The following is a 27,715-nucleotide window of genomic DNA, read 5'->3' as shown; positions in this document are numbered from 1 at the left end:
ATGGAACATGAGCATACATATGTGTGAGGCCCTGAAAGGTGTTGCATAGAGTCTGAGGTGGGTGAAGAAAGACAGGAACCAGCCTTCAATGGGAATCCTAAATCCAAATCTAGTTTTCCCAGTCACTATGAAGGTATATTTTTCAAAGAAGAAGAAAACATATATATTCAATAGTGTATTAGTGTGATTTCTAATATTTAACATTTCTAGTATAAAACCTTTAAATATTTAAACATTTAGACCTCTATTTGTACTCAAGCCCGGGACCCCACAATATTAGGAGTGTACCTGGATCACAGTAACTTTTATCCATAGTTGTTTGGGTCATTACTGTTGTGCAACTATTGTTCTAAAACTTAGTGTCATAAAACAATCATCTTATTATGCTCATGGATTCTGAGGGACAGAAATTTAGACAGGGCACAGCTTGTCTCTGCTCCACAATGTCTGGAACCTCATCTGAGGACACTCCATGGTAGAAGTGACTCTGGAATAGGGTCTGCTGGTTGGTGCTGGCGGTCAGCTATGGTCTCAGCTGTGCTGTGAACTACAGCATCTAATGTGGCCTAGGTTTCTTCAAAGGATGGCATCCACAGTAGAATCAAACTTCTTGTATGGTAGATCAGGGCTAGAATCTACCCTGGGGTGCCAGGGTGGCTCAGTCAGTTAAGCGTCTGACTTCGGCTCAGGTCATGATCTCTTCATTCCCAGGTTCTAGGACCACATTGGGCTCTGTGCTAGCAGCTCAGAGCCTGGAGTCTGTTTTGGATTCTGTGTCTGCTTCTCTCCCTCTGCCCCTCCCCTGCTCACACTCTGTCTCACTCTCTCGCTGTCTCAAAAATAAACATTAAAAAAATTAAAAAACAAAAAGGCAAGAATCCCTGAGAATAAAATGGTAGATATAGAAGTATTATTCTGTTGGTTACAACCAAATCACAAGCCCACCAAGATTCAAGGGGAGGAGACATAGACTCCATCTCTCAGTGGGTAAGTATCAAAGAATCTGGGGGCTGTGTTTTAAAACGATCACTCAGGTTGGGGCACGTGGGTGGTTCAGTTGGTTAAGCATCCACCTTCATTTCAGATCTGATCTCAGTTTGTGATTTCGAGCCCTGGGTGGGGCTCTGAGTTGAAGTGCAGAGCCTGCTTCTGCTTCTCTAGGCTTCTCTAACTCCCTCTCCCTCTGCCCCTCCCCCGTTCATGCTCTGTCTCTCTCTGTCCCACAAAAACTTTTAAAACTACCACTCAGGTTAAAATATCATTAGCCATTCTGGTGTTGCAATGTCTTCCAAGAATATATCTACTGGCAATTGAAAGAGCATTCCAAGGACACTTGATATCTCTTTGAAATCTTATCTCAAAGTAAAGGAAATATAGTACAATTTTTCCTCATTTCCTCACTTCAACAGAAATCCTAAAAATTTGTGTATCGGTCATGAATTTTTGAAGCTAAAAGAAATTTTTCTAAAGTATCAATGATAAAAAAAAAATGCTTTTGGTAAACTATGTTATAGGAAAGAACGAATTATATCTTTCTATTCTCTGTATCAAAAACATCATGAAATTTTACCATCCGAAGAGACAATAAAGAATGTGCTGCCCAAAAAGTGCAGGTGTTTTACACTGTTATATCATTAGCACATCTTTAAGAATATTCAGGACACAAAGTGGTAATTAATCCCAAGGAAGGAAAGACCAACATAAGTTAAGTGTAGTCCAGGATAACTTCAGGGAAAATGAGGGAAAGATAGGATTTCAATAGGTGGAAGAAAAATGGAGGCTGAGGGCAGAGCTGAGTCAGCTGGCCAACCCATATTGTCAGTTACACCTGACATCAGGTCTGATTGGCTCAGTCTCCACTCTGATTGGTCAGTGACTGCTACAGCAGTTGGTAAATGTTTTGCACATCATCCCTGTCAGTTAGAAGGGACAATATTAACAAAGACACAGAGAAGAATAATCTCGGCCTATTTATAAAACGGTAAGGAAATTAGACCAGCTTGAGTCCAGCTGGGATAGTTATGGGGAGGACAGCTGTTTAATTACGGTAAAACCAATTGTGAAGAATATTGAATGTCAGTCAAAGGTTTTGTACATAATTCTGCAACCAGTGGAGGGTAGTGAATGATTCTGTAAAGTAAGGACAAAAATGGAGACTATTTTTTGTATTTTAGGAAGATTGCAGCAGTAGTTGAGTGAGGGGAAAACTAAGGAAATCTTTTTAGGAGGTAGTTATAATAATTCAGGCATGAACTTATCAGATGTTAACTAGGGAACTAGCAATTTGGGCCTGTTGTGTATCACTTCTTTAACTTAAGTTTTGTATTATTGGCTTAAAATGGATTATGTATTGAAGACCTCTACTTAAAATGCCTCACTTAAAATCCTCTGGTCTCACCTCCTTCCAGCCACTGATGCTGATGCAGTGAGCAGTTCTATTCAACCAGCTTTATGCTGAAGCACGTTTTGAGTGCATCTTTTCTCTTCCTGTCCCTGGCTTCTCTGATGCAGTGGCAAACTGGGGTGTCCAGCCAAACTACTGGGCACTCACTTATGTACAACTAAGAAATGCAGGGTTATTAACATCTTATGGGTCAACCATCAACCGCTGGGGATGTGTACCGTAGGGTAAATGCTTTCCCTTTTCTCCCCACCCCACAGTGATATATTTCATGGAGCTTCCCAAAGTTCCTGTGGGGTCAAATAGTCACTCTAGAGATGGCTACCTGGATTATACTGGCTTTCCTTCTAACTCTCCCACCTCATTCTAACACTCCCCTCCTGCTCCCTGTGAACACATCCCCAAATAAATCACCCATGCCCATGCATAAGCCTTTGTATCATGCTCTTCTTTGGGGATGCCTAGGCTGAACTAGAACAGGATCTTTACTTCCGGTTCTTTTGAAACCACCATGGTGGAACCTCACATCATGTTCTGCTCCCATTAGAAACGTCAATATGGCCAATAGCTAATATCTCCTTTTGACCTTTTAAATTTAAAACTTGACGGGCGCCTGGGTGGCGCAGTCGGTTAAGCGTCCGACTTCAGCCAGGTCACAATCTCGCGGTCCGTGAGTTCGAGCCCCGCGTCGGGCTCTGGGCTGATGGCTCAGAGCCTGGAGCCTGTTTCCGATTCTGTGTCTCCCTCTCTTTCTGCCCCTCCCCCGTTCATGCTCTGTCTCTCTCTGTCCCAAAAATAAATAAATGTTGAAAAAAAAAAATTTAAAACTTGAGCTTGTAGAGCTGATTCAGTCCCATATACTAAGCAGCAGTTTTGTTTGTTGTTGTTTTGAGAGAGAGAGAGCATGAGCAGGGGAGGGGCAGAGAGAGAGGGAGGGAGAGAATCTTAGGTAGGCTCCATGCTAAACTTGGAGCCCAATGCAGGGCTCGATCCCATGACCCTGGGATCATGACTTGAGCTGAAATCAAGAGTTGGATGCTTGATCCACTGAGCCACCCAGGCACCCTCTAAGCAGTGGTTTTAAGCAGACAGGGAGGTAATTCGGAGTCCTGGGAAAAGCAGAGAATCTCGAGTTATGAGATCTGGATTTAAGCTTTGCTACTTACTAGGTGAATGAGCGAGGCAAATTATATAATTCTTCTAGTTTTCAGTCTCTCCATCTATAAAATAGGAACTTTAGTAACTACTTACCTTCTTAGGGTTCCTATAAGTACCAAACAGGAACAAGGTATGTGTGCTACACTTTTGCTAATTTGAGTGCTCAATTTATATTCTCCCTTCCTCTTGGGTATGTGATCCCAATTTCGTTTGGATGAATATTCACCATTTCCCAACACATCCTGTGTTTCACACCTCCCACCTTTGTGCCCTGCACTAGGGTAGGCTCTGATTGACTAAATACCAAGAGATTATTTGTCATTTTCCTGGAAATGTTGATTGGAAAAAAGCAAGACATGAGATTTGGGAGAGAAACTCCCTCACTCTTCTGAAAGAGTAATCAAAAAAAAAAAAAATCTCTCCTTGCCCTGAATATGAATGAGACAGCACATAACTCCTAGAAATCTGTAGACATCATCTAGTGGCCCTAGTGAGGGTAAACCTAAAGATGAAACAGAAAGGAGCTGTGGTGAGATTACTGAACTTCTGAACCAAGCCACATCCAAAGCCTACATGACCTTTGGTCATTTCAGATAAGTGAATCATTTTTTTTTTTAAATAAGTGAGTCAAATATTTTATTTAAGCCAGTTTGAGTCAGGTTTTTCTCTTACCAGGAATAAAAGAATTCCCAACTCATAGAGTATGTAAATAAGCTTTATAACTTGCAACTCACTATAAAAACATTAGTTTGTACTGTTTTTATTATTACTAGTTAGCAAGAATACCTATAGTCCATGCAACAGGTTGAGAAAAATTCCTTTTCTGTTTTCATTTTAATCTAGTACAAACTTTTGGGAAGAAATTTAAATGACTGCCTTATAGTGATTTCAGAAATAGATCCCAGCTAGGATAACTATATATATAGAAAGAAGCAAATTTAAAAACAAAAAAAAAACCAAAAAAAAACCAATGCTATAAAACTGACTGAATTTTTAAAAATATATTAAACTCACAAGTCATAAAAGAAAAGACTGTCAGAATTAGCTACATAAAATTACAAAAACTTCTATAATTCAGGGGAAAAATTACTATAAACAAAGTTAAAATGCAAAGACAACCTGGGGGGGATGTTATACAGTAGATAAACTCCCAATATACAAAGAGTTCTTATAAATCAATAAAAGGAAACTGCCTCAATAGAAAGATAAGTAAAAGGCTTCATCATGAAATTTAAAGACCATAAGAAAAGATGCTAAACTTAAGATCAAAGAAAGTCAAGGGTAATCTTTAAAAGATATTACTAATAATTGTGATAACTAACACATATTAAGCACCAGGCACTATAAGAATTCTTTCACAGAAATTTAGGTATAAGAATAATCATTATAGAGTTAAACAAATGAAAACAACTTGAATGTCAAGCAATAGAAAACTGGTAAAATACGTTATGATACATTCCTATACTGAAATACATTGGCGCCATTAAAAGGGATCCAATAAGCTCTTAAGTGTTAACATGGAAATAAGTATAATACATTGCTGAGTTCATCAAACAGAATGATCCCATTATATTAAAGTACATATTTACATATACATTTATGGTCCAGAAGTAAATGGCAACTATTAATAATGGTTATCTCTCAGGGGCACCTGGGTGGCTCAGTCGGTTAAGCTCCAGTTGGGCTCAGGTCATGATCTCACAGCTCGTGTGTTCAAGCCCCGTGTTGGGCTCTGTGCTGACAGCTTGGAGCCTAGAGTCTGCTTCAGATGCTATGTTTCCCTCTCTCTCTGCCCTGCCCCTGCTTACCCTCTGTCTCTCTCTTTCAAAAATAAATAAACATTAAAACAAAACAAAACAAAACAATAATGGCTATCTCTCAAGTATAAGATTACCTAGGGACCATTTTGTGTAGTTTTTATAAAATGTATGTAGTATAAAAATATTTTTATTTTAAAATAAATAATTAAATGAGCATGAATCAGAAAGAAATCTGGGTTGGGTAATATGTGGCCACCTTGATGGCTGAATGCATTCCTCTTGTCATCAGCCTTGAATGCTGATGAAGCGTCTGGCAGATGATAGTGACTATCATGTTTAGAAAGAGTGGAAGGCAAGAGGAGGGGCAGCATTAAGAGCTACACTCCACTGTCCCAAAGTTGTGCATACAGCAGCACTGGTGGGTTGGAGAGGGCATGGGGAATGGCTTCCCAGGGAGGTATGAGCGAATAAAACAGAGCTTTCCCAACCAAGAAACTAGGAATGAAGAAATTTCACAATCAGCTCCGGGTGAAGGATGGGATTTAGTTTTTTTATGTTCATTCTCCTAAATGCCCACCTACAGCGTTCAGAATTGGCTCCTTGAAAACTATGAGAAGTAGTCATTTTCCAGGTTCTGGCTGTGAAGGCCAGAGGCTGTCCCATCTCCTCTGCTACCAAACCAGGAATTTCTTGTACCTGATCTCATCCCTTCCTGGTTCTTTGGAGTTGCCTTTGGACTAATTTTGATAACATGTCAGCACTGCTGTGAACAGCCAAAGCCTGGTACGATCCTATGAGGTAAGGCCCTTGGCTGAGTTGACATCTCCCTTCCCCTGTAGCAGGATTCTCACACAGTCATGATACCAAGACTTTTCTTTCTAGGAAGCAACTTTATTTGTGCCAGCACTGACTCAGTTGGGTTCACACCCAACACCCCTGAACACCAAGTGGCAGTTTTGTATATATTTTCAACTTTCTTTTGTCTCCCATATATGGTAACACACAAACATGCAATCTGATTAAGTGGTCTCATGTTACAGGGTCATGAGGGATATCACGTAGGAATATAGCCAGGTTGCCTTGAGGTTTTTTTAGTTTACATTCCTTAGGGAGTGGACCCTACCACACCTCCACCTCCAGAACCTGGAGTCTGGAGTTCTAGATAACAAGCACAAGGAGGAATTACACAAACAAATAAGCGTTATGCTCTCTTAATCCATGCCTTGTCACTGACTTAGATGAATTAGAGAAAGTTCTTTGGTTGAATCCTAGGCCTTATAACTCAAAAGGATTGGACAGTATCAGTGTGTAATTTTTTAGATGAAAAAACTGAAAACTTAAATGCTACCTAATTCTTCCAAGGCCATGACAAACTTTAGAGCTGACGGGAGAATCCAGTCCTCCTCTCGTAGCATGATTTTCACTCTGCCATGCCACATTTTTGGCTGCCACATTTCCAGCAGCAGAGTTTCAGAGTTTCAGGGATTTATAAAGAGTGATCTTTTACATCCTCACACAAAATAGTGAATTGGAAATGAAATTGTAGGACTGAACACTTTTACTATAATGCCTAGAGTTGTTAATAACAAGAGTACTTAAGTGTAATACAGTCAAACAATGTGACATTTGTTTATTCATCCATTTATGAAACATTTATTCAGCATATACAACCTGTCAGGCCCTGCTGCAGGAAAAATGAAAACTTACAGCAGTAGCAAGGAACCACATAAACTGGCAATAATTTTAAGCCATACATCCTTATCCAGTCAGTCTGGTCCTGCCCATTAGATCCCTGACCATTGGTCTTGGCCACCCTTGAACAAAGAATTAGTACATCAGTGCAAAACACTCAGTTTCCTGAAGACCCTCTGGCAACATTCACTTACAATAAACTCTTGGATACGGTCCCTGTGGATGGTAGTCCGATGGAAATCTCTGAAAGTCAGGACATACAGAAGTTTTTACTTCTTACATTTCATCTATCACTGGGATTTCTGCATCCTTTACAACGTTTACAGGAAGTCCTGCCAGGTAGACAGGACAAGCTGCATCATCAATTAAACAACAAGACCCAGTCCTAACCCCTGGAATGATTTTAGACAATTGCAGTGGCTCAGCAAAGACTCCAGCTAGTGAATTTTGGTTACAAAATAAGCATGGCTATATTTTAGTAAACTCATAAACCACCACATCTTATGAACAGTTGTCTGAGAATGGGCTTTCCTTGTATCAGAATGGCTACCTGTACATTTCCTGAAATGTGTGGAGAAGCACCAAGGCAGGCTGACCATTGACATCACTGACAGCTGGTTGTGTTGCAAGTGTCTCAACATGTGCCAAAGAGTCTGTGTCTACTGAAAGAAAGTGTGCATTGAAGTCAACGACAGCAGGAAGCATCCTGTGGGAAGCTCTCTCATCTGTTACCTGCAGTCCCTAAAATCACCTTCAACATACTAAAGGCAAAAATCCTGTCTCCACCACAGATTCACATTACAGAAAAGTTACACACTGATTTTTTCTTAAAATCTAGGTGATAAATTGGCCACTTATAACCAAGAATGAAGAAAGTTCTTTACATAAAAGGGAATGACACCAGAAGGAAAATTTTAACTTTAGGAATGAAGGAAGAGAAATGGAAATGGAAAATATTTGGGTAAATATAATCTATTGAGTTCTTTTCCTGAATTCTTTAAACTATGGGTGATGGTTGAAGGCAATAATTGTAACATTATCTAATGGGTTTTCAATTCATGTAGATGCAATGTACACAATAACTACAGGGAAGAGTAAAGGGACATATAGAGTGGCGAAGTTTTTGTATTCCTCTTAAAGTAACAAAGTATTAATTCGAATAAACTGAAAAATAAAGGATATATGTCATAACCCCCAGCATAACCACTAAAAATCCATAAAAAAGATATAGTAAAAGCCTCAAAAAAAGATATGTTAAAGCTTCAATAGATAAACTGAAATTGAATACTAAAAAGTAATCAAATAATTTAAAAGAAGGAGTAAAGGGAAAACAGAGGAATGAAAACAGGTGGAAACAGGAGAAAAATAACAAAATGATAAACCTAAATCTTAACACTTCAGTAATAAATACAAATGGCTCCAAAAAGACAAGGAACACCAGAGTGGTTAAAGAAAAAGAATCAACTATATGCTGTCCATGAGAAAATCACTTTAAATGTACTGACATAAGTTAAAAGAAAAAGATGGAAAAAGAAATTACATGAAAACACTAATCAGAAGAAATCCAGAATTACTAGAATAATATAAGACAAAGTAGACTTTAAAGAAAGGAACATTACTGGGACAAAGAGGGACATTTGATAAATGGGTCATCCTACCAATAAGACATAACAATCCTAAGTGTATATGTACCTAAAAACAGGACTTTAAAATACATTATTTAAAAATAGGTAAAACAGAAAGGAAAAGTAGAAAAACACACAATTATAATTGGAGCCTTCAATACTTCTCTTTCAGGAATTGATAAAACAAGTGTATAGAATAGAAAATCAGCAAGATATAGAACTGAACCAACTGATCTATTGACACTTTTAGAACACCTCCAAGGAACAACAGAAGAACACACATTCATTTCAAGTGTACATGGGACATTCACTAACATAGACCATATTCTGGGTTATGAGAAAATCCTCATAAGTGTAAGAGAATAAAAATCACACAAATTATGTTTTCTGATGACAACAGAATTAAACTAGAGATCAATAACAAAAAGATGACTAGAGTATCTCCAAATCTTTGTAAATGAAAACACACACACTTCTAAATAAATAATCCATGAGTCACAAAGACTCTCAAAAGAAATTAGAAAATAGTTCTTGGGGGTTTTTTGGGATTTTTTTTAGAGAGTGGACATGCACACATGCATGTATGAGTGAGTAGGAGAGAGGCAGAAGGAGAGGGAGAGAGGAATCCTAAGCAGGTCCCATGTTTAGCATGGAGCCCAACACAGGGCTCCAACTCATGACTGTGAGATCATGACCTGAGCCAAAATCCAGAGTCGGATGCCTAACCGACTGAGCCACCTGGGTGACCCTAGAAAATATTTTGAATTGAATGAAAATGAAAACACAACATATCAATATTTGAGGAATCCAGTTACCACAGTGCTTTGAGAGAAATTTATAGGTTTAAATACTTAAATCAAAAAAGAAGAAAGATTTTGAATAAGTAATCTAAGCTTCTACCTTAGGAAAAAGGGCAGGTCAGCAAATAGAGGGAAGGAAAAAATAAAGATAAGAGCAGAAATTAGTGAAACTAAAAAGAGTAACAGAAGAGAAAATAAAAGAAAAAATTTGTTTCTCAAATAGATCAATAAAATTCAGTAAACTTCTAGACAGACATAAAGAAAAAACAGAAAAGATACAATATAAAGAATTAAAAAAAGTAAATCACTATAAATTCTATAGACAACAAAAAGATAATGAATAATACAAAACTATGTACATAACTTTGACTGCTTAGATGCAATGGACCAAGTCCTCAAAGGCCACAAAGTATCAAGACTCACCTAAGAAAAAAATAGGCATCCTGAATAGTTCTATCTATATCTGTTAAATAGATTGTAGTTTAAATCTTGCCAAAAAAGAAAAATCTAGGCCAAGAGGTATATTAACAAATCTTGCCCAATGTTTAAAGAAAAACACCCAATTCTGCACAATCAGCATCATACAGGAAATTCTAGTCAATGCAACAAGGGGAAAGAAAGAAAGGAAGGAAGGAAGAAAGAAAGAAAGAAAGAAAGATGAAAGAAAGAAAGAAAGAAAGATGACATACAGACTGAAAAGGAAGAAATTAAATTGTCTCTGTCCTCAGACCATAGCTGTTGTTTCAGGAAACATGATGTCTATATGGAAATCCCAAGGAATCTATAAAAAACTTGTAGAATTAGCACATGAGTTTAGCAAGATGGAAAGATACAAGGTCAACAGAAAAAAATCAATTTTATTTATATACATTGGCAATGAGTAATTTGAAATCAGTTTTTTTTTAATGTTTATTTATTTTTGAGAGAGAGAGAGACAGAGTGCAAGCAGGGGAGGAACAGAGAGAGGGAGACACAGAATCTGAAGCCGTCAGCACAGAGCCTGGCGTGGGGCTCAAACTCACGAACCATGAGATCATGACTTGAGCCAACGTAGGAAACTTAACTGACTGAGCCACCCAGGCACCCCTGAAATCAGTTTTTTAAAATGACATTTATAATAGCTCTAAAAAAAAGATAAGCAGTTGAGTATAAAGCTAACATGCAGAATCTATGTGCTAAAAACTACAAAGTGCCAATGAAAGAAATGAAAGGAGACCTAAATAGAGAGCCACACAATGTATGTAGCCATACAACGTTCATCTCAACAATACAGTTAAGATGGCAAATATCCCCCAAATTGATCTATAAATTTAATGCAATTCCAATAAAAATCCAAGAAAGACTGTTTATATAGACTAGGTGATTCTACAACTTATATAAAAAGGCAAAAGGACTAGAATACCAGAAAGTTCTTGAAAAAGGATTAAGCAATTTTAAGACTTGCTATAAAGTTGCAGTATTCTAAAATAGTGTGATATTAACAAAGGAATAGACACATAGTTCAATGGAACAGAACAGAGTCCATAAATAGACCCACACAATATAGTTAATTGATTTTTGACAAAGGTACAAAAAATATTAAAAAGAATAGTCTTTTAACAAATTGTGTTGGAACAATTAGATGCCAATATGCATACAAATTAACTGACCTAATCATTGTATCTTAAACAAAAAAATTAACTAAAAACTAGACTATATGGGTCCTTTCCATAATTTGGCTATTGTTGATAATGCTGATATAAAACCAAAAAACAGACTGTTAACTATAGAGAACAAACTTATGTTACCAGAGGGGAGGAGGTGGAGGAAGGGTAAAATAGGTGACTGGGATTAAAGAGTGAACTTGCTGTGATGAGCACCAGGTGTTGTATGTAAGTGCTGAATCACTAAATTGTATACCTGAAACTAATATTACACTATATGTTAACTAACAGGAATTTAAATAAAAACTTGGAAGAAAAAATATATAAAATGGGTTTCACAACCAGGTAAAAAAATTATTAAAATGGGTTTCCTGTAAAAATTTAAAATAAAAAATAGACCATAGATCTAAATGGAAAATGTAAAACTATGAAATTTTGGGAAAAAGCTTAGGATAAAATCTTTGTGACCTTAGATTGGGCAAAGACCTCCTAAATAAGACATCAAAAGCATGATTCATAAATGAACAACTGACAATTTTGACTTCATCAAAATAAAAAACTTATGCTCTGCAAAAGTCACTTAAAAATGAAAAGAGAGGGGCGCCTGGGTGGCGCAGTCGGTTAAGCCTCCGACTTCAGCCAGGTCACGATCTTGCGGTCCGTGAGTTCGAGCCCCGCGTCAGGCTCTGGGCTGATGGCTCGGAGCCTGGAGCCTGTTTCCGGTTCTGTGTCTCCCTCTCTCTCTGCCCCTCCCCCGTTCATGCTCTGTCTCTCACTGTCCCAAAAATAAATAAAAATGTTGAAAAAAAATTTTAAAAAAAAAAAATGAAAAGAGAATCTACACTTGTAGAAACTACTACAAATCACATATGAGATAAAAAATTTGTATCCAGAACCCAACAAAACTTAATACTCAATAGTAAGAGAACAACTCAATTAAAAAATGAGAGCAATTAGGCAAGAAAAAGAAATAAAGGACACACAAATCAAAAAGAAAGAAGTAAAACTGTCACTATTTGCAGATGACATAATATGTAGAAAATCCTAAAGAATCCACTAAAAATATTAGAATAAGCAAATTCAGTAGAGTTTCAGGATACACAATCAAAAAAAAATCTGTTGTGTTTCCATACATAAATAATAAACTAGCAAAAAAAGATACTAAGAAAACAATTCCATTTATAATTCTGTCAAAAAAATAAAATACTTAGAAATAAATTTCACCAAGGAAGTGAAAGATCTGCATACTGAAAACTATAAGATACTGATGAAAGAAATTGAAGAAGACACAAATGAAAAGATATACTGCGCTCATAATTGGAAGAATTAATATTGTTAAAATATCCGTGCTTCCCAAAGCAAATTTGGGAACAAACAAATTCAATGCAATCCTATCAAACTTCCAATAGCATTTCTCACAAAAATAAAACAATCCTAAAATTTGAGTGGAACTGTGAAAGACCCAAAATAGCCAAAGCAAGCCTGAAAAAGAAGAACAAAGCTGGAAGCATCTCACTCCCTGATTTCAAACTATATTTCAAAGCTGTATTGGCAAAACAAACAAACAAAACAAAACAAAACAAAAATAAAAAACAGAGACACATAGACCAATGGAACCGAGTAGGGAACCCAGAAATAAGCTCATGCATATATGGCCAGTTAATTTACAACAAAAGAGCCAAGAATATAGGATAGGGGAAGAACAGTCTCTTCAATAAATGGTGCTGGGAAAACTGGATGGCCACATGTAAAAGAATGAAATTGGACCAATATCTTACACCATACACAAAAATTAACTAAAAAGGGATTAAAGATTTGAATGTAAGATCTGATACCATAAAACCCCTAGTACAAAACATAGGTGGTAAGCTTGACACTTGTCTTGTGAGAATATTTTGGATTTGGTAAAAAAAAAATTAAAAAAATAAATTAAAAATAAATAAATAAATAAATAAGTGGGGCTACATCAAACTAAAAACCTTCTACACAGCAAAGAAAACCATCAGCAAGATGAAAAGGCAACCTAATGAATGGGAAACAATATTTGCAAATCATATGTCTGATAAGGGGTTAATATCCAAAATATATAAAGAATTCCTATAATTCAATAGCAAACAAAGAAACCAATTAAGAAATGGGCAGAGGACTGTTATTCAACATAGTATTGGAAGTCTTAGCCTCTGCAATCAGACAACACAAAGAAATAAAGGCATCCAAATCGGCCCGGAGGAGGTCAAACTTTCCCTCTTTGAAGATGACATGACACTCTATATGGAAAACCCAAAAGATTCCACCAAAAAATGCTAGAATTGATTAATGAATTCAGCAAAGTTACAGGATATAAAATCAATGCACAGGAATCAGTTGCATTCCTATACACGAACAATGAAGCCACAGAAAGAGAAGTCAAGGAATCGATCCCATTTACAATTGCACAAAAAACCATAAAGTACCTAGGAATAAACCTAACCAAAGATGTGAAAAATCTATATGCTGAAAACTATAGAAAGCTCATAAAAGAAATTGAAGAAGACACAAAAAAATGGAAAAAGATTCCATGCTCCTGGATAGGAAGAACAAATATTGTTAAAATGTCGATACTACCCAAAGGAATCTACATATTCAATGCAATCCCTATCAAAATAACACCAGCATTCTTCACAGAGCTAAAACAAATAATCCTAAAATTTGTATGGAACCAGAAAAGACCCCAAATAGCCAAAGCAATCTTGAAAAAGAAAACCAAAGCAGGAGGCATCACAATCCCAGACTTCAAGCTATACTACAAAGCTGTAATCATCAAGACAGTATGGTACTGACACAAGAACAGACACTCAGATCAACAGAACAGAATAGAGAACCCAGAAATGGACCCACAAACATATGGCCAACTAATCTTTGACAAAGCAGGAAAGAATATCCAATGGAATAAAGACAGTCTCGTCAGCAAGTGGTGCTGGGAAAACTGGACAGCGACATGCAGAAGAATGAACCTGGACCACTTTCTTACACCATACACAAAAATAAACTCAAAATGGATGAAAGACCTCAATGTAAGACAGGAAGCCATCAAAATCCTTGAGGAGAAAGCAGGCAAAAACCTCTTTGATCTTGGCCGCAGCAACTTCTTACTCAACACGTCTCCAGAGGCAAGGGAAACAAAAGCAAAAATGAACTACTGAGACCTCCTCAAAATAAAAAGCTTCTGCACAGTGAAGGAAACAATCAGCAAAACTAGAAGGCAACTGACAGAATGGGAGAAGATATTTGCAAGCGATATATTGGATAAACAGTATCCAAAATCTACAAAGAACTTCTCAAACTGAACACCCAAAAACAAATAATCCAGTGAAGAAATGGGCAAAAGACATGAATAGACACTTCTTCAAAGAAGACATCCAGATGGCCAACCAACACATGAACTAATGCTCAACATCACTCATCATCAGGGAAATACAAATCAAAACCACAATGAGATACCACCTCATACCTGTCAGGATGGCTAACATTAACCACTCAGGCAACAACAGATGTTGGTGAGGATGCGGAGAAAGAGGATCTTTTTTGCATTGTTGGTGGCAATGCAAGCTGGTGAACCCACTCTGGAAAACAGTATGGAGGATCCTCAAAAACTAAAAATAGAACTATCCTACGACCCAGCAATTGCACTAGTAGACATTTATCCAAGGGATACAGGTGTGTTGTTTCAAAGGGACACATGCACCCCCATGTTTATAGCAGCACTATCAACAATAGCCAAAGTATGGAAAGAGCCCAAATGTCCATCAATGGATGAATGGATAAAGAAGATGTGGTATATATATACAATGGAGTATTACTCGTAATCAAAAAGAATGAAATCTTGCTATTTGCAGCTATGTGGATGGAACTGGAGGGTATTATGCTTAGTGAAATTAGTCAGTCAGAGAAAGACAAAACTCATATGACTTCACTCATATGAGGACTTTAAGAGACAAAACAGATGAATATAAGGGAAGGGAAACAAAAATAATGTAAAAACAGGGAGGGGGACAAAACAGAAGAGACTCATAAATATGGAGAACAAACTGAGGGTTACTGGAGGGGTTGTGGGAGGGGGGATGGGCTAAATGGGTAAGGGGCACTAAGGAATCTACTCCTGAAATCATTGTTGCATGCTATGCTAACTAATTTGGATGTAAATTTTAAAAAATAAAAAATAAAATGATAAAAAAAATAAAAGAAGAAAAAAAAAAGAAATGGGCAGAGAATGTGAATAGACATTATCCCAAAGAATATATTAAGATGGACAACAGGTACATGAAAAGATGTTTAACATTACTATATGTCAGGTAAATGCAAATCAAAACTACCAAGATAACACATCACATCTGTTAGAATGGCTATTACCTAAAGACAAGAAATAACTGTTGACAAGGGTGTGGACAAAAAGGAACCCTGCACACTGGAGGTGGTAATGTAAATTGGTATAGCTACTGTAGAAAACAGTATGTAGCTTCCTCCAAAAATTAAAAATAGAACCACTATATGAGACAGCAATTCCACTTCTATGTATTTATCCAAAAAAACCAAAAATATTGACTTAAGAAGATGTATGTGCACCGTGCTCATTGCAGCCTTATTTATAATAGCCAAGATATAGAATCAACCTAAGTGTCCACTGATGGATGGATGACTGAATACCACATTTTCTACATATATGTATATGTATATACATATATATACATACTGGAATTTATTCAGTCATTAAAAAGAATGAAATATTGCTATTTGCTACAACATGGATGGACCTTGAGGGCATTATGTTAAGTGAAATACATCATGTAGAGAAAGAAATAGCATATAATCTTACTTATATGTAGAATCTAAAACAAAAAACAAAACAATAAAGCAGTGAGCTCATGGAAACAGAGAACAGACTGGTGGTTACCAGAGGTGGAGAATGGAGGGGTGAGGGTGTGAAGGAGGCTAAATGGGTGAAGAGAGTTAAAAAGTACAAATTCCTAGCTACAAATAGGTCATGGGGATATAATATATAGCATGGGGGACAAAAAGGAAAAAAAATAAGCAAAAGATTTCAAAGAACACTTTATTGAAGAAAATCCATAATGGCAAATAAACATGTGAAAACATGATTTTAACACCATTTTCTGCTTTGTGAAATGCAAATTAAAACCTAACGGCATACCATTTACATACCCTTATTAATTAGAATAGCTAAAATTAAAAAATAAATAAGAACACAATACCTACCTGGCAATCCTATACTTAGAGAAATGAAAACTTTTGTTCACATAAAAACCTCTACATGAATATTTATAGCAGCTGCATTCATAATAACAACTGGAAGCAACCCAAATGCCCAAATGCCTTTAATCCAAATGGCTTAATAGATAAAGAAATGGTGGTGCATCCACAGGATGGAATACTACTCAACAATAAAATGTAATGAACTATTGATACACACAACAACATGGGTGAATCTCAAAAGCATTACAATGGATGAAAGAACTCTGACTCAAGGCTTACATATTGTCTGAATCTATGTGACATTTTGGAAAAGGCAAAAATGTAAGAATGAAGATCAGTGGTTGTAAGGGGTAGAGATGGAGGTGGGAGTGTAACTACAAACGGATGGGACAGGGAGTTTTCTGAGGTGATAGTTTTCTGTTCCTGACTGTAATAGTGATTGCGTAAGTGTGTTAAAACTAAGAGAACTGGTACACAACATTCAACTTCTCTATGCTATGCTCACCACCAATGTAGGTATCACTCGTCAACATGCAAAGGCTAGTACAATACCATTGACTATATTCTATACCTGAAACTAATGTAACATCATGTGCCTACTATATGCAAATTAAAAAAATAAAATAAAATAGTCATGGGGATGAACAGTACAACATAGAGAATAATCATAAAATTATAATGGCTTTGTACAGTGATGGTAACTTACACTTAACATGGTTGGTATTTTGTAAAGTAGATGATTGTTGAAGCTGTATGTTGTACACTTGAAACTAATATAATATTATGTGTCAACTATACTTCAATTAAAAATTTAAAAAATAGGGGCGCCTAAGTGGCTCAGTAGGTTAAAGAGTCTGACTCCTGATTTTGGCTCAGGTCATGATCTCACGGTTTCTGAAATCAAGCCCTTCATCGGGCTCTGTGCTGACAGCGTGGAGCCTGCTTGAGATTCTTTCTCTCTCTCTCTCTCTCCTGCCCCTCTTCCCCTCTCATGCTCTCTTTCTCTCCAAAATAAATAAGTAAATAAATAAATTTTAAAAAAATTTTAAATAAAAAAATAAAACAACTCAGAGAACTGTATAAGCAAAAAACGGAGTCAAATTTACAGTTTTTAAGTTAAAAAAAATTAAAAACGACTTTGGAAAGAGTACCTTATAGCAGGGCTTCAGCAGTGTCTCACATATATTCCCGTAGTTAAGCAACAACAGTTATCAACAAAATATCCTCCTTCCCTCCCCACCCCTGCCCCCACAGAAGGTTAAACTATCAACGAAGACATTGGGACAATGCTTGGGTCAATAGTTTCTTCTAAATAATAAGTCTTGGGCCAAGAGTTTCTTCTAAGTGCTAACTCAATAACAAAATGTGGCATTATGGCCAGGGCTATGGTATCACAATATGTGAAGACCAAAAAGTCCAAGATCTAATCAGCTCATGTGTGCACCTCCCCTACCCCAAGGGACAGAGTCAAAAACCATGTTCTATGGACCTTAGCACGCTGTGTGTCTCACATTTTATCATCAGGAAATCAGTCCAGTGGGGACTTCTGAAGCTCGTGCCAACTATAATTAATAACACAGATTTTCTATCACATGTGCCCTGACTAGTGTCTCTGGAAAAGAAAAATGTTATTTAAAATTTGTGAAAATTTGTAGGCATTAGGTATTTGTCAAAACTCATATAACGGCACACCAAAAAGAGCAAGTTGTATTTTGTGTAAATTTAAAAAAAAAAAAATGTTAACCTTTGGGAAAAGCCTATCTCAAACTGTAACTTAAGACACATTTTAAGCAACTATTTCACGTCTTTTTGTTTATTAGAGCTCAAATTAAAGTGATAGGTGGTAAGAATGTATACCATGAGGTTGGTTCTTTTGTGGTTTAGTTTATTACTGGAAACAGAAAATACAAGTCAGCAGAGAGGTCAAAAATGGAGGGTGGGGAGAGTCTGACCTGTTAGGAACCTAACAGGAATTAGGAATTGTTAGGAATTGTTCTGTTTATGTATTTCACAACCATCTTTTAATGGGGTAGTATCTTCCATGTTTATAAGCTGTTTAAGGACTAAATCCTAATAGTGATAGATCAAGTGAACTACATAATGGTGATCACAGGTGATACCAAAACTCCTCTGGGGCTGCTGGAACCCTGGAAGATCACAATGGCCTTAGGAAAATTATTAACCAGTCTGGCTTTCCATGAGATCTAAACCCACCAAGTGGTTAGCACGTTTGGAGTGTAAGTGCATTTTACAGAAAGCTCCAAGGTGCTCCAGGGTGGTGGTTCCCTGGGAAGCAGAGTGGATATCCAGGAGCTTTGGCTGGTATGAAGGAGTTCTCCAGAAAATGACTGATTAAGAAAACAAGTTCACATAGTTAAACAGTACATTCTGTCGGCTGTAATGATGTTGTCAAGGACACCATAAATAATCTAATGAATATATTAACACCATAAGTGAGATTTCTTGGTTTCTGGTTTGCATTTACTTCAGCGTTCCTTAAGGGTGTGGTCTTTCCCTGTTCACCCAAAGTCAACACTAGGTTCAGATATTTTCTTACCTCAAAGTTTCATTTTCTGAATTTATTGAGCAATCATTCCCCATTCACCTCCAGTGCCAAGAAGTGGGTATCTCAGGGTAATCTCCCCTCAACTAGCTTCATTATCTATGAATCCTCTAAACTATCTTAGAAGCAACCCCAGGAACAGGTTTAAACCTGTTGTAAACCCAGTGTCCCCCAACATGCTGGACCCCATGGCACTAGTGGGTGTTCAGTGTTGGCTTGGAACAGTGTCAATTATGGCTGTCTTTGAGCTCCAGCCAAAGGTCCCGCAAAGTGACAGGTGCTGCTCTGAATGATGAATTCTTCATCCCATGATCACTCCCAGTTGGGAGAAAATAAAAGGTTTTTCATTTTTTTTAATTTTTTAAATATTTATTTTTGAGAGAGAGAGAAAGGACAAGTCAGGGAGGGGCAGAGAGAGAGAAGGGAACAGAGGATCCCAAGCAGGCTCTGTGCCATAGACAGCAGAGAGCCTGATGCGGGTTCAAATTCATAAACTGTGAGATCATGACCTGAGCTGAAGTTGGACACTTAACTAACTGAGCCATGCAGGCACCCCCAAAATAAAGGTTTTGAGAGAATTAACCAATCTCACTATTGTCTCTTCACTATAATCTGAACCACCCATTTTCAGCAAAGCAAGAAGAGTGGGGTGGTGTTTAGATACCAATAATCTTCATTGACAACATTATAAAAAGAAAGAGGGGACACTGACCAAGGACCAGAGTTGGCTCTAACACCCACATGGCTGGTGATGGAACTAGGCCTACCTCTGATTTGGAGCTGTCTTCTGAGGTCAATGTAAAAAGCCACATTCACTGCACTTTCTTTTTTTTTTTTAATTTTTTTTTTCAACGTTTATTTACTTTTGGGACAGAGAGAGACAGAGCATGAACGGGGGAGGGGCAGAGAGAGGGGGAGACACAGAATCGGAAACAGGCTCCAGGCTCCGAGCCATCAGCCCAGAGCCTGACGCGGGGCTCGAACTCACGGACCGCGAGATCGTGACCTGGCTGAAGTCGGACGCTTAACCGACTGCACCACCCAGGCTCCCCTCACTGCACTTTCAAAATAAAAAAACATCCTTGGAAAAACTGTGAGTGACAGTGTAGTATTGTAATGCCTTCTACATGTTTCTACACAAAATAACACTTCCCTTTACTACTTTTCCTCTAAGTGTTCAGTGGGAGAAGACACAATCCTGATTAGTTTATTTTCCCTTCTGAGTAGACAACTGACTTTTTATTTTTCACTGAATTTTTTCTGTAGGTATGAGCTCCTTGCCACCCCTCCCTTACCCCTGTTATCTGTCATGTCCCTTCACTTCTCTGGCGATACTTCTAAAAGCTGTGTTTCAAGTGACACTTTGCAATCTTAAACAAAAGATGTGTACCTTTTGAAAAAAAAGAGAATCAGAGCTTCATCTCCTATTTGCCCTTCACCCCAGTTTGCCTCCACCCAGCCTGCAGCCATGGAGGTACAGGCCAAAACTCACCACAATTCCATTGCTGATTAAACTGTAAGGAACATAGGGGTGCCTGGATGCCTCAGTTGGTGGAGCGTGGGACTCTTGATCTTGGGGTCGTGAGTGTGTGGAGATTGCTTCAAAGTAAATCTTCAAAAAAAACTGTAAAAAACATAAAAGTATATTATTACATATGATATTTGCCATAGGTTTCTCAAAAATGCCTTTTATCAAGTTCAGGAAATTCCCTTCCACGTCTAATTTGCTAATTTTCATTTAGTTTTATCTGCAGGTATTGGAGATGTTATTACCATGGTTATTACATAGGTAGATATTTTAGTATCAAACTATCTTTGAATAGGGCCTACTTTCATATGCATGTGTTCATAAACTGCTGGATTCAATTTGTTAATATTTTGTTTGAGATTTAAGATTACCATATAATTTAATTCCTTGCATTTTTAAAATCTGGTTTAAATATTAACAACTTCCATAATAATGCCGTCTTCCTCCATGAGTTGGTCAGATACTTCAATTTATTATAGGGAAAAATTAAATCTTAATCCACCATATGAAGAAGTCAATAGATAAAGTAAAATTGATTAGCCACAAAATAGCAATGTAAGAATTACTGAAGAATAAGAAAGTAAATATGAGAAGAAACATCTGATGGGATTGGAAGGAGTTGCTTCTAGAGAAAAGAGCGATAAAACTGGGCACTGCTTGATTTGCTTTTGTTTTATTTTATTTTGTTTGTTAAAATAATCATTCTAGGGGTGCCTGGGCACCTCAGTTGGTTAAGCATCCGACTTTGGCTCAGGTCATGATCTCACAGTTCCTGGGTTCAAGTCCTGTGTCAGGCTCTGTCCTGACAGCTTGCTTCAGATTCTGTCTCCTTTTCTCTCTGCCCCTTCCCCACTTGTGCTCGGTCTCTGTCTCTGTCTGTCTCTCTCTCTCTCAAAAATAAACATTAAAAAAATTTTAATAAAAAAAAATAAGCCTTTTAGGGGTGCTTGGGTGGATCAGCTGGTTAAGCTTTTTACTTTGGCTCAGGTCATGATCCTGTGGTTCGTGAGTTTGAGCCCCACATTGGGCCCTCTGCTGTCAGCACAGAGCCTGCTTCAGATCCTCTGTCCCCCTCTCCCTCTGCCCCTCCACTGCTTGCTCTCTCTCTCTCTCAAAAATGAATGAACATTAAAAAAAAGTAATAATCCTTTTAATATTACTTTTCTTTTAAAACCATGAATATGTATTACTTTGATAAAAACTAAGGAGCAGATTTAGTTTCACAAAACTCAGAGACATTTATGGTGCAGAATCTATTTTGAGATCTGTGACACCTTCTTCCTTTTCTCTAGTGAACATATATTAAAGTTGTGGCTTGTTTCTCCAAGCTCTTTCCAGCCAGTACATTTTGCATTTCCCTCTCTCTGAACACGTGAAACTTCTTCCCTCCACCTTGCAACATCCCCAAATATTGGATTTCTTCCAAGCAAACATTGGAAGGCATTTTTAACCCCCTCCCCCTATTAGAAAGCATGCAATAAAATCATTTTTATATTCATTTAAAATATCCTACAAAGGACTTCTGGTCTGGTGACAGAATTCTGTAGAGGTCAGGCACTGGTTGTTTGGAGGTTTGTTTTTTTTTTTTTGGCATCTGGTTGAATGATAGGTGCTGTGGCTTTGGTTGGACAACAAATACAGTATACACTGATGGATGCTGGAGGGATCCTTGAGTGATGATGCTGTAAGGAAGTACTTCCTAGACCCAATTTGGGCTGATTGGGAAGTGCTGCCCTTTACAGACGCTGGTCCACCAACCAGTTTCATGGTAAGGCTGACTCTGGAGATGAGCTTATACACGCCACTTGTTGGATGATCATTTTAAATCAGAATTAAGACTGACGAGAGGTAAACTGAAAACCAATCATGACAAAAGGTATTCCTTTGTTGATTTGTTCTTTTTGTTTGTGATGGAAACTGATTATCTTTTTTTTCTGTTAAAACAATTAAAGCAGTAGCTTTTGAGTTTTGTGGGATTTTTAAAAATTGCCGCCATTGGTTTGCATATTTGCTTTACCTTGTCACTAAGTGGGAAGGAGGTGACATTTTCTTTAAATTAAAATTTGCATATTTAATCAGCATTTCAGATTCCTTGGAGCAGACTGTTGCTCCCTTCCATCTATTTGTGTTATTGTCATTGTTGATACAGTGGAAGAGTTGAAAACAGTAGACTTTAGCTTGCTGGGGTACTTTTCATTGAGGATTGAGGTCACAAGCAACTATCATCTTGGGACCCGTGGGGTGGGGGGAGTTCTTAAAATCAGGACTTCAGACTCTAAGGATAAAACTGCTTCCTTCTGTTTTTCTTGTCAACCTTTTCGAAGAATTTAAGACTAACTGTCTTAATTCTGAGGCTGATTGGCTATGGTATTTGAAGACTGTGATTGAGTTAAGACAATGGATGCTAGATAACAGGAAGAGGAAAGATGAGGTTTGGGGACTATATTGACATTTAGATTCTGATTAGATTGGAAAAGGGCAATTACAGTTGATGTGGTCATATTATATTTGATTGGATTAAAGTGTGGCTAGTTGGATTATCTAATTGAAAAAGGAGGTGGCCAAGCAATCTGATTTATGTTATATCTAATAAAGGTAATCACACAGGGATCCTGGAGAGAAGAGGGTATCAGTAACTTTGTATATCTGGGGGTGGCAGGGGTGGGGTCACTGGAGGCTGCTAGAGGTTTTCTATAGGGGATGACCCTGAAGATGATCTTGAAGGCTGGCACAGTGGACAGCAGGCTTCTAAGAAGGGTATGTCCAAAGGAAACAGTTATGAAAGGGCATCTTGTACTTAAGAACACTAAAATGTTCCAGGTGGCCACTGTATGGTGTGGAGTGTTGAGAAATGGGTGGATGGGTTTGGTGATTAGGGACCTGGTAGGAAAAAATTTAACATTCCAGTTTTATCTCAAAATAGAGAGTTGGAGGAGATTTTCAAGAAAGGGAGTGACATTATCAGATGTATTTTTTATGAGGACCACTGGATTATTTATAGAAGATAGACAAGAATGAGAATACACTGGGGCACCTGGGTGGCTCAGTCAGGTAAGCCTCCGACTTTGGCTCAGGTCATGATCTCACAGTTCATGGGTTCCAGCCCAGCGTTGGTCTCTGGGCTGACAGCTCAGAGCATGTAGCCTGCTTCAGATTCTGTGTTTCTCTCTCTCTCTGAACCTCCCCTGCTCATCCTCTGTCTCTCTCTCTCTCTCAAAAATAAATAAACATCGAAAAAGTCAAAGAAAAAGAAAAGAAAAGAAAAGAAAAGAAAAGAATATACTGATGATAGGGCACTGATGAGGAGGCTTCAGGTGGAAAAAAAAGCACAATTGTTATCTTAAGGCTAGTGGTAGGAAAGGAGAGAAAAGAAAACATATGAAATATTTTCTTTTAATTGGTTATGTGTGAAGGACAGTAGTCCAGGAAAATGCTTAGAATTCTTGTTTGGCCAATTTGGTGAGTGGTAACACCACAATATTTTCTCCTTGGCACATAGGTGCCATATTTTATTATCATATAAGAAAAGGTTTCTTCTTGAGGTTGTGCTCACAGGCATCACTGCTTTTAGAAGGACGCGATGAAAGTCTGGCATATATTTCACAGCCAGTTTTTCTAAACGTGGTTCCTTGAGGCATTGGTTTTGAGAAAAGTAAACAGATACTCTGTAGAGGAAGAAATGTTGAATAATCCAAAAAACTTTTGGGAAACATGAAATATTACACGCCCCCTTGGAAAGTCACAGTGGAAACATATCAGAGACTCACAGTAAAGAGACTCTTAAACTTTCTTTGACTCTGACTTTCCCATATTTATTTGAGTTTAGAACTCCTTTTTCACAGAACACATATTTGGGGGGATTTAAGTAGACCAAATGCAGTGTTTGTGTTATGAAATTTGGGTAGGATTCAATTATCCACAAATAACTGTGTTTGAATCAGAAGACAGAACTGTATCCAGTGGTGTGCTGCTAAATGTTTACTGGCCAAACTAGGGAAGGTGGGGGATGTAGGAGAGAGTGGAGGTGTGAGAGATACAGAGGGAAGCACAAAATAGTTGTCTTGGAGAGCAAGACAGCAGACTCCCTGAAGCAGCATGATAGAATTACCAGGCAGTTTTGAATCCCCATTGGAGGGTTGAGGTCATGAACTTCAAGTGAGGCTAGCCAACAATAGCAGTGCTGTTTTCCTCAGCCCTGCCGTTTAGGAGTTATGAAGACAGGGGCTATGTTTAACCAGGATTAGAGCTTTTCCAGGCAAGAATAACAGTAAGGAAAGAAGCATGAGAGATGCGAATCCATGCAATGTCTGATGGGTAAGGAAGGAGCAAGCAGAGGGGGGTATGATGGAGAAGTGCTTTGGATCAGAGGTCTCGAACTATCAGAGGACAGTTGGAGTTAGGTTATTTATTCCAAGAGTAAGCAAACTGAAAGGAAAGGAGGTTCTAGAGTTCAGATTTGGGAAATGGGGCACTTGCTCATAGTGATAAGAGCTAGGGCATGGCAAAGGAAGAGGCCATCAGAAGTGAGAAGGTCTAGGTGTCTGGTAGGTTCTGTGGATGACATCCAGGGTTATGATGAATGGAGGATGGAGGAGGACGGCAGTTGAGCCAGGTGCTAAACCTCAAGGATTCTGGAGGAAAGGGAATTCCAGAGATGACAGCAACAGCTGGGGTAGTATCACTGGGTTGCATGAGCTTCAAGGAAGCTAAGAGTTCTAAAAATGTAGAAGAAATGTTTTCGAAACTGCAAAGACATCCCACTTTTAGAGTTTGAGATGATGTGGATGTCAGAGGACATGGATGTGGATGTGATGTGGATGTCCTCTACTTTAGGAGAAATGGTCTCCTCAGGGAACAGTAGGCTTCCAGCATGAGACAAGAAGGTAAAGGGAAGGTCCCAGAGGTGGCTGAGGATTTAGGAGAGTTTGTTGATGAGGAGCGTCTTTCCAGAGGGCAGAGTGGAAGAGGTTGGGAGGGTGGGGATGGTTGGATGAGACCTTGTCTTGAGTTTGTGGGGGTGAGGCTCCAGAGGATGACGGAGCTGTAGTGCATGAGGCAGGATGGACTGGTCTTGAGGGAAGATGGTTGATTCAAGTTGATTCAAGTTGAGTCCAATAAAATTAGGGGGAGGCTTCATTCCACATTGGCTGAAACACCAAGAAGCATCCCTAGATGCCTTGTTTTCCACAGCAAGCAGGGCCATACCTACACTGCTTCTGCACACTTTAGTACTGGGCATAAGGTGGACTCAACAAATACTCACTGCAGAAATTATTCTCAAGGGACAACAACTAATACGGTCCTGCCTCACTTCTAACATATTAATAGGATCTTAGCTAACATTACCACCCTCTAGGAAAGTACTAAAAGATGCTTTTGTCTGACCCTTCTCCCCTCACTCACTTACCTCAAGAAGAGTGGTGTATCTGATTGCGAGGACAGGTGCCTTCTCCTCCAGGGCCAACCTGGACATTTTCCTCTCAGACTCTGCTTTCCTGTGGTCACTACACCCAAATCCAGTCCCAGGCCCATTACAGGCCTGCTTTCTTGGTTCCCCAACTCTTGCTCGACGGGGGTACCCAGACAGATAAGGGTACCTGGACGGGTGAAAATTTGCTCTGTAAACCAACCCTCTCCATGTACAGCTCTCAAAACCCAGCTTTGCAATGTCCAACATGGGAGCTATTAGTCACATATGGCTATTTAAATTTAAATTAATTAAAATAAAAGTCATTGTCTTGATGGCACTAGCCACATTTCGAGGGCACAATAGCCTCACATGGTTACACATCGGTCAGCACAGCTACAGAACACTTCCGTCATTCCAGAAAATTCTAGTAGAATGCACCGCTCTGAAACATTAATCAAACCATTGTTATTGGCCCCTTTCTAACTCAAGTGTTTTTCATTGCAGCAGAATCCATGAGCTAGCCCGGAAATTCCCAGGCATCAGACAGGAACTGGAAGCGGGAGTGGGCGTGCCCAGCTGCCAGCATGGCGCAGTACAAGGGCACGATGCGGGAGGCCGGCCGGGCCATGCACCTGATCAAGAAGCGGGAAAAGCAGAAGGAGCAGATGGAGGTGCTGAAGCAGCGGATCGCCGAGGAGACCCTCATCAAGTCGAAGGTGGACAAGAAATTCTCGGCTCATTACGACGCCGTGGAGGCCGAGCTGAAGTCGAGCACGGTGGGCCTGGTGACCCTGAACGACATGAAGGCCAAGCAGGAGGCCCTGCTTAAGGAGCGGGAGATGCAGCTGGCCAAGAGGGAGCAGCTGGAGGCGCGGCGGCTGCAGCTGGAGGCACTGCGGGAGAAGGAGCGTAAGCAGGAGCAGAAGCGAAAGATCTGCAGCCTGTCCTTCACGCTCGACGAGGGCGACGAGGGCAACGTGGATGAGGAGGTGGCGGCTAGGGAGCAGCCCACGTCGGCGGGGCTGAGCAAGAAGAAGAACCTGGGGAAGAATCCAGATGTGGACACGAGCTTCCTGCCTGACCGCGACCGCGAGGAGGAGGAGAACCGGCTGCGGGAGCAGCTGCGGCAGGAGTGGGAGGCCAGGCGCGACAAGGTGAAGCGCGAGGAGATGGAGGTCACGTTCAGCTACTGGGACGGCTCCGGGCACCGGCGCACCGTGCGCATCCACAAGGGTGGCACCGTGCAGCAATTCCTGAAGAAGGCCCTGCAGGGGCTGCGAAAGGACTTCCGTGAGCTGCGGTCGGCGGGCGTGGAGCAGCTCATGTACATCAAGGAGGACCTGATCCTGCCCCACTACCACACCTTCTACGACTTCATCGTCACCAAGGCCCGGGGCAAGAGTGGGCCGCTCTTCAACTTCGACGTGCACGATGACGTGCGGCTGCTGAGCGACGCCACCATGGAAAAGGATGAGTCACACGCGGGCAAGGTGGTGCTGCGGAGCTGGTACGAGAAGAACAAGCACATCTTCCCCGCGAGCCGCTGGGAACCCTACGACCCTGAAAAGAAGTGGGACAAGTACACAATCCGATGACCACCTTCCCGCTCCTCTGAGGCTCCCTGTCATGTCCCACCCCCACCTTGTCCTGCATATGGAGCCTTGGCCGCCCCCTGGTGACCTCCTGCCCACACCAAGGCAGCGACAGCCAGCAGAGGAAACGGTTTTCTGTACCCTGGAAATTCCAACTTAATTTGGTGACCTTCATTTCTTTCCCGAAATTTAATAAAGAGCCAAAAGTTCTGGTGATTCAAGTGTTGTCATTCTGTTGCTGATGGTTACTTTTGGTTTGGTTGTTTTTCAGGGGGTTGGGGGCGATTTTTAAT

At 39.3% G+C, this 27,715-nt stretch overlaps 1 protein-coding gene across 2 annotated transcripts; it reads left to right on the top strand.

Annotated features, from left to right (window-relative positions):
* The first annotated feature begins 1,901 nt into the window (after positions 1 to 1,901).
* FAM50B (family with sequence similarity 50 member B) lies at positions 1,902 to 27,631 on the top strand. 2 transcript variants are annotated; one of them, XM_047859775.1, is made up of 2 exons: positions 1,902 to 1,981; positions 26,335 to 27,631. In XM_047859775.1, exon 2 carries the CDS (start codon positions 26,415 to 26,417, stop codon positions 27,423 to 27,425), a length of 1,011 nt encoding a protein of 336 aa, XP_047715731.1. In that variant the 5' UTR covers positions 1,902 to 1,981; positions 26,335 to 26,414; the 3' UTR covers positions 27,426 to 27,631. The 2 variants fall into 2 exon arrangements, with proteins under 2 accessions (XP_047715731.1, XP_047715732.1); XM_047859776.1 differs by having other exon boundaries at positions 1,916 to 1,981; positions 26,338 to 27,631.
* The last annotated feature ends 84 nt before the right edge of the window (positions 27,632 to 27,715 follow it).

Source organism: Prionailurus viverrinus, chromosome B2 (assembly GCF_022837055.1).
Source record: "Prionailurus viverrinus isolate Anna chromosome B2, UM_Priviv_1.0, whole genome shotgun sequence".
Lineage (NCBI taxonomy): Eukaryota > Metazoa > Chordata > Mammalia > Carnivora > Felidae > Prionailurus > Prionailurus viverrinus.
Note: the sequence above shows the minus strand (reverse complement) of the source record. Positions and strands in the feature narration are given on the sequence as shown.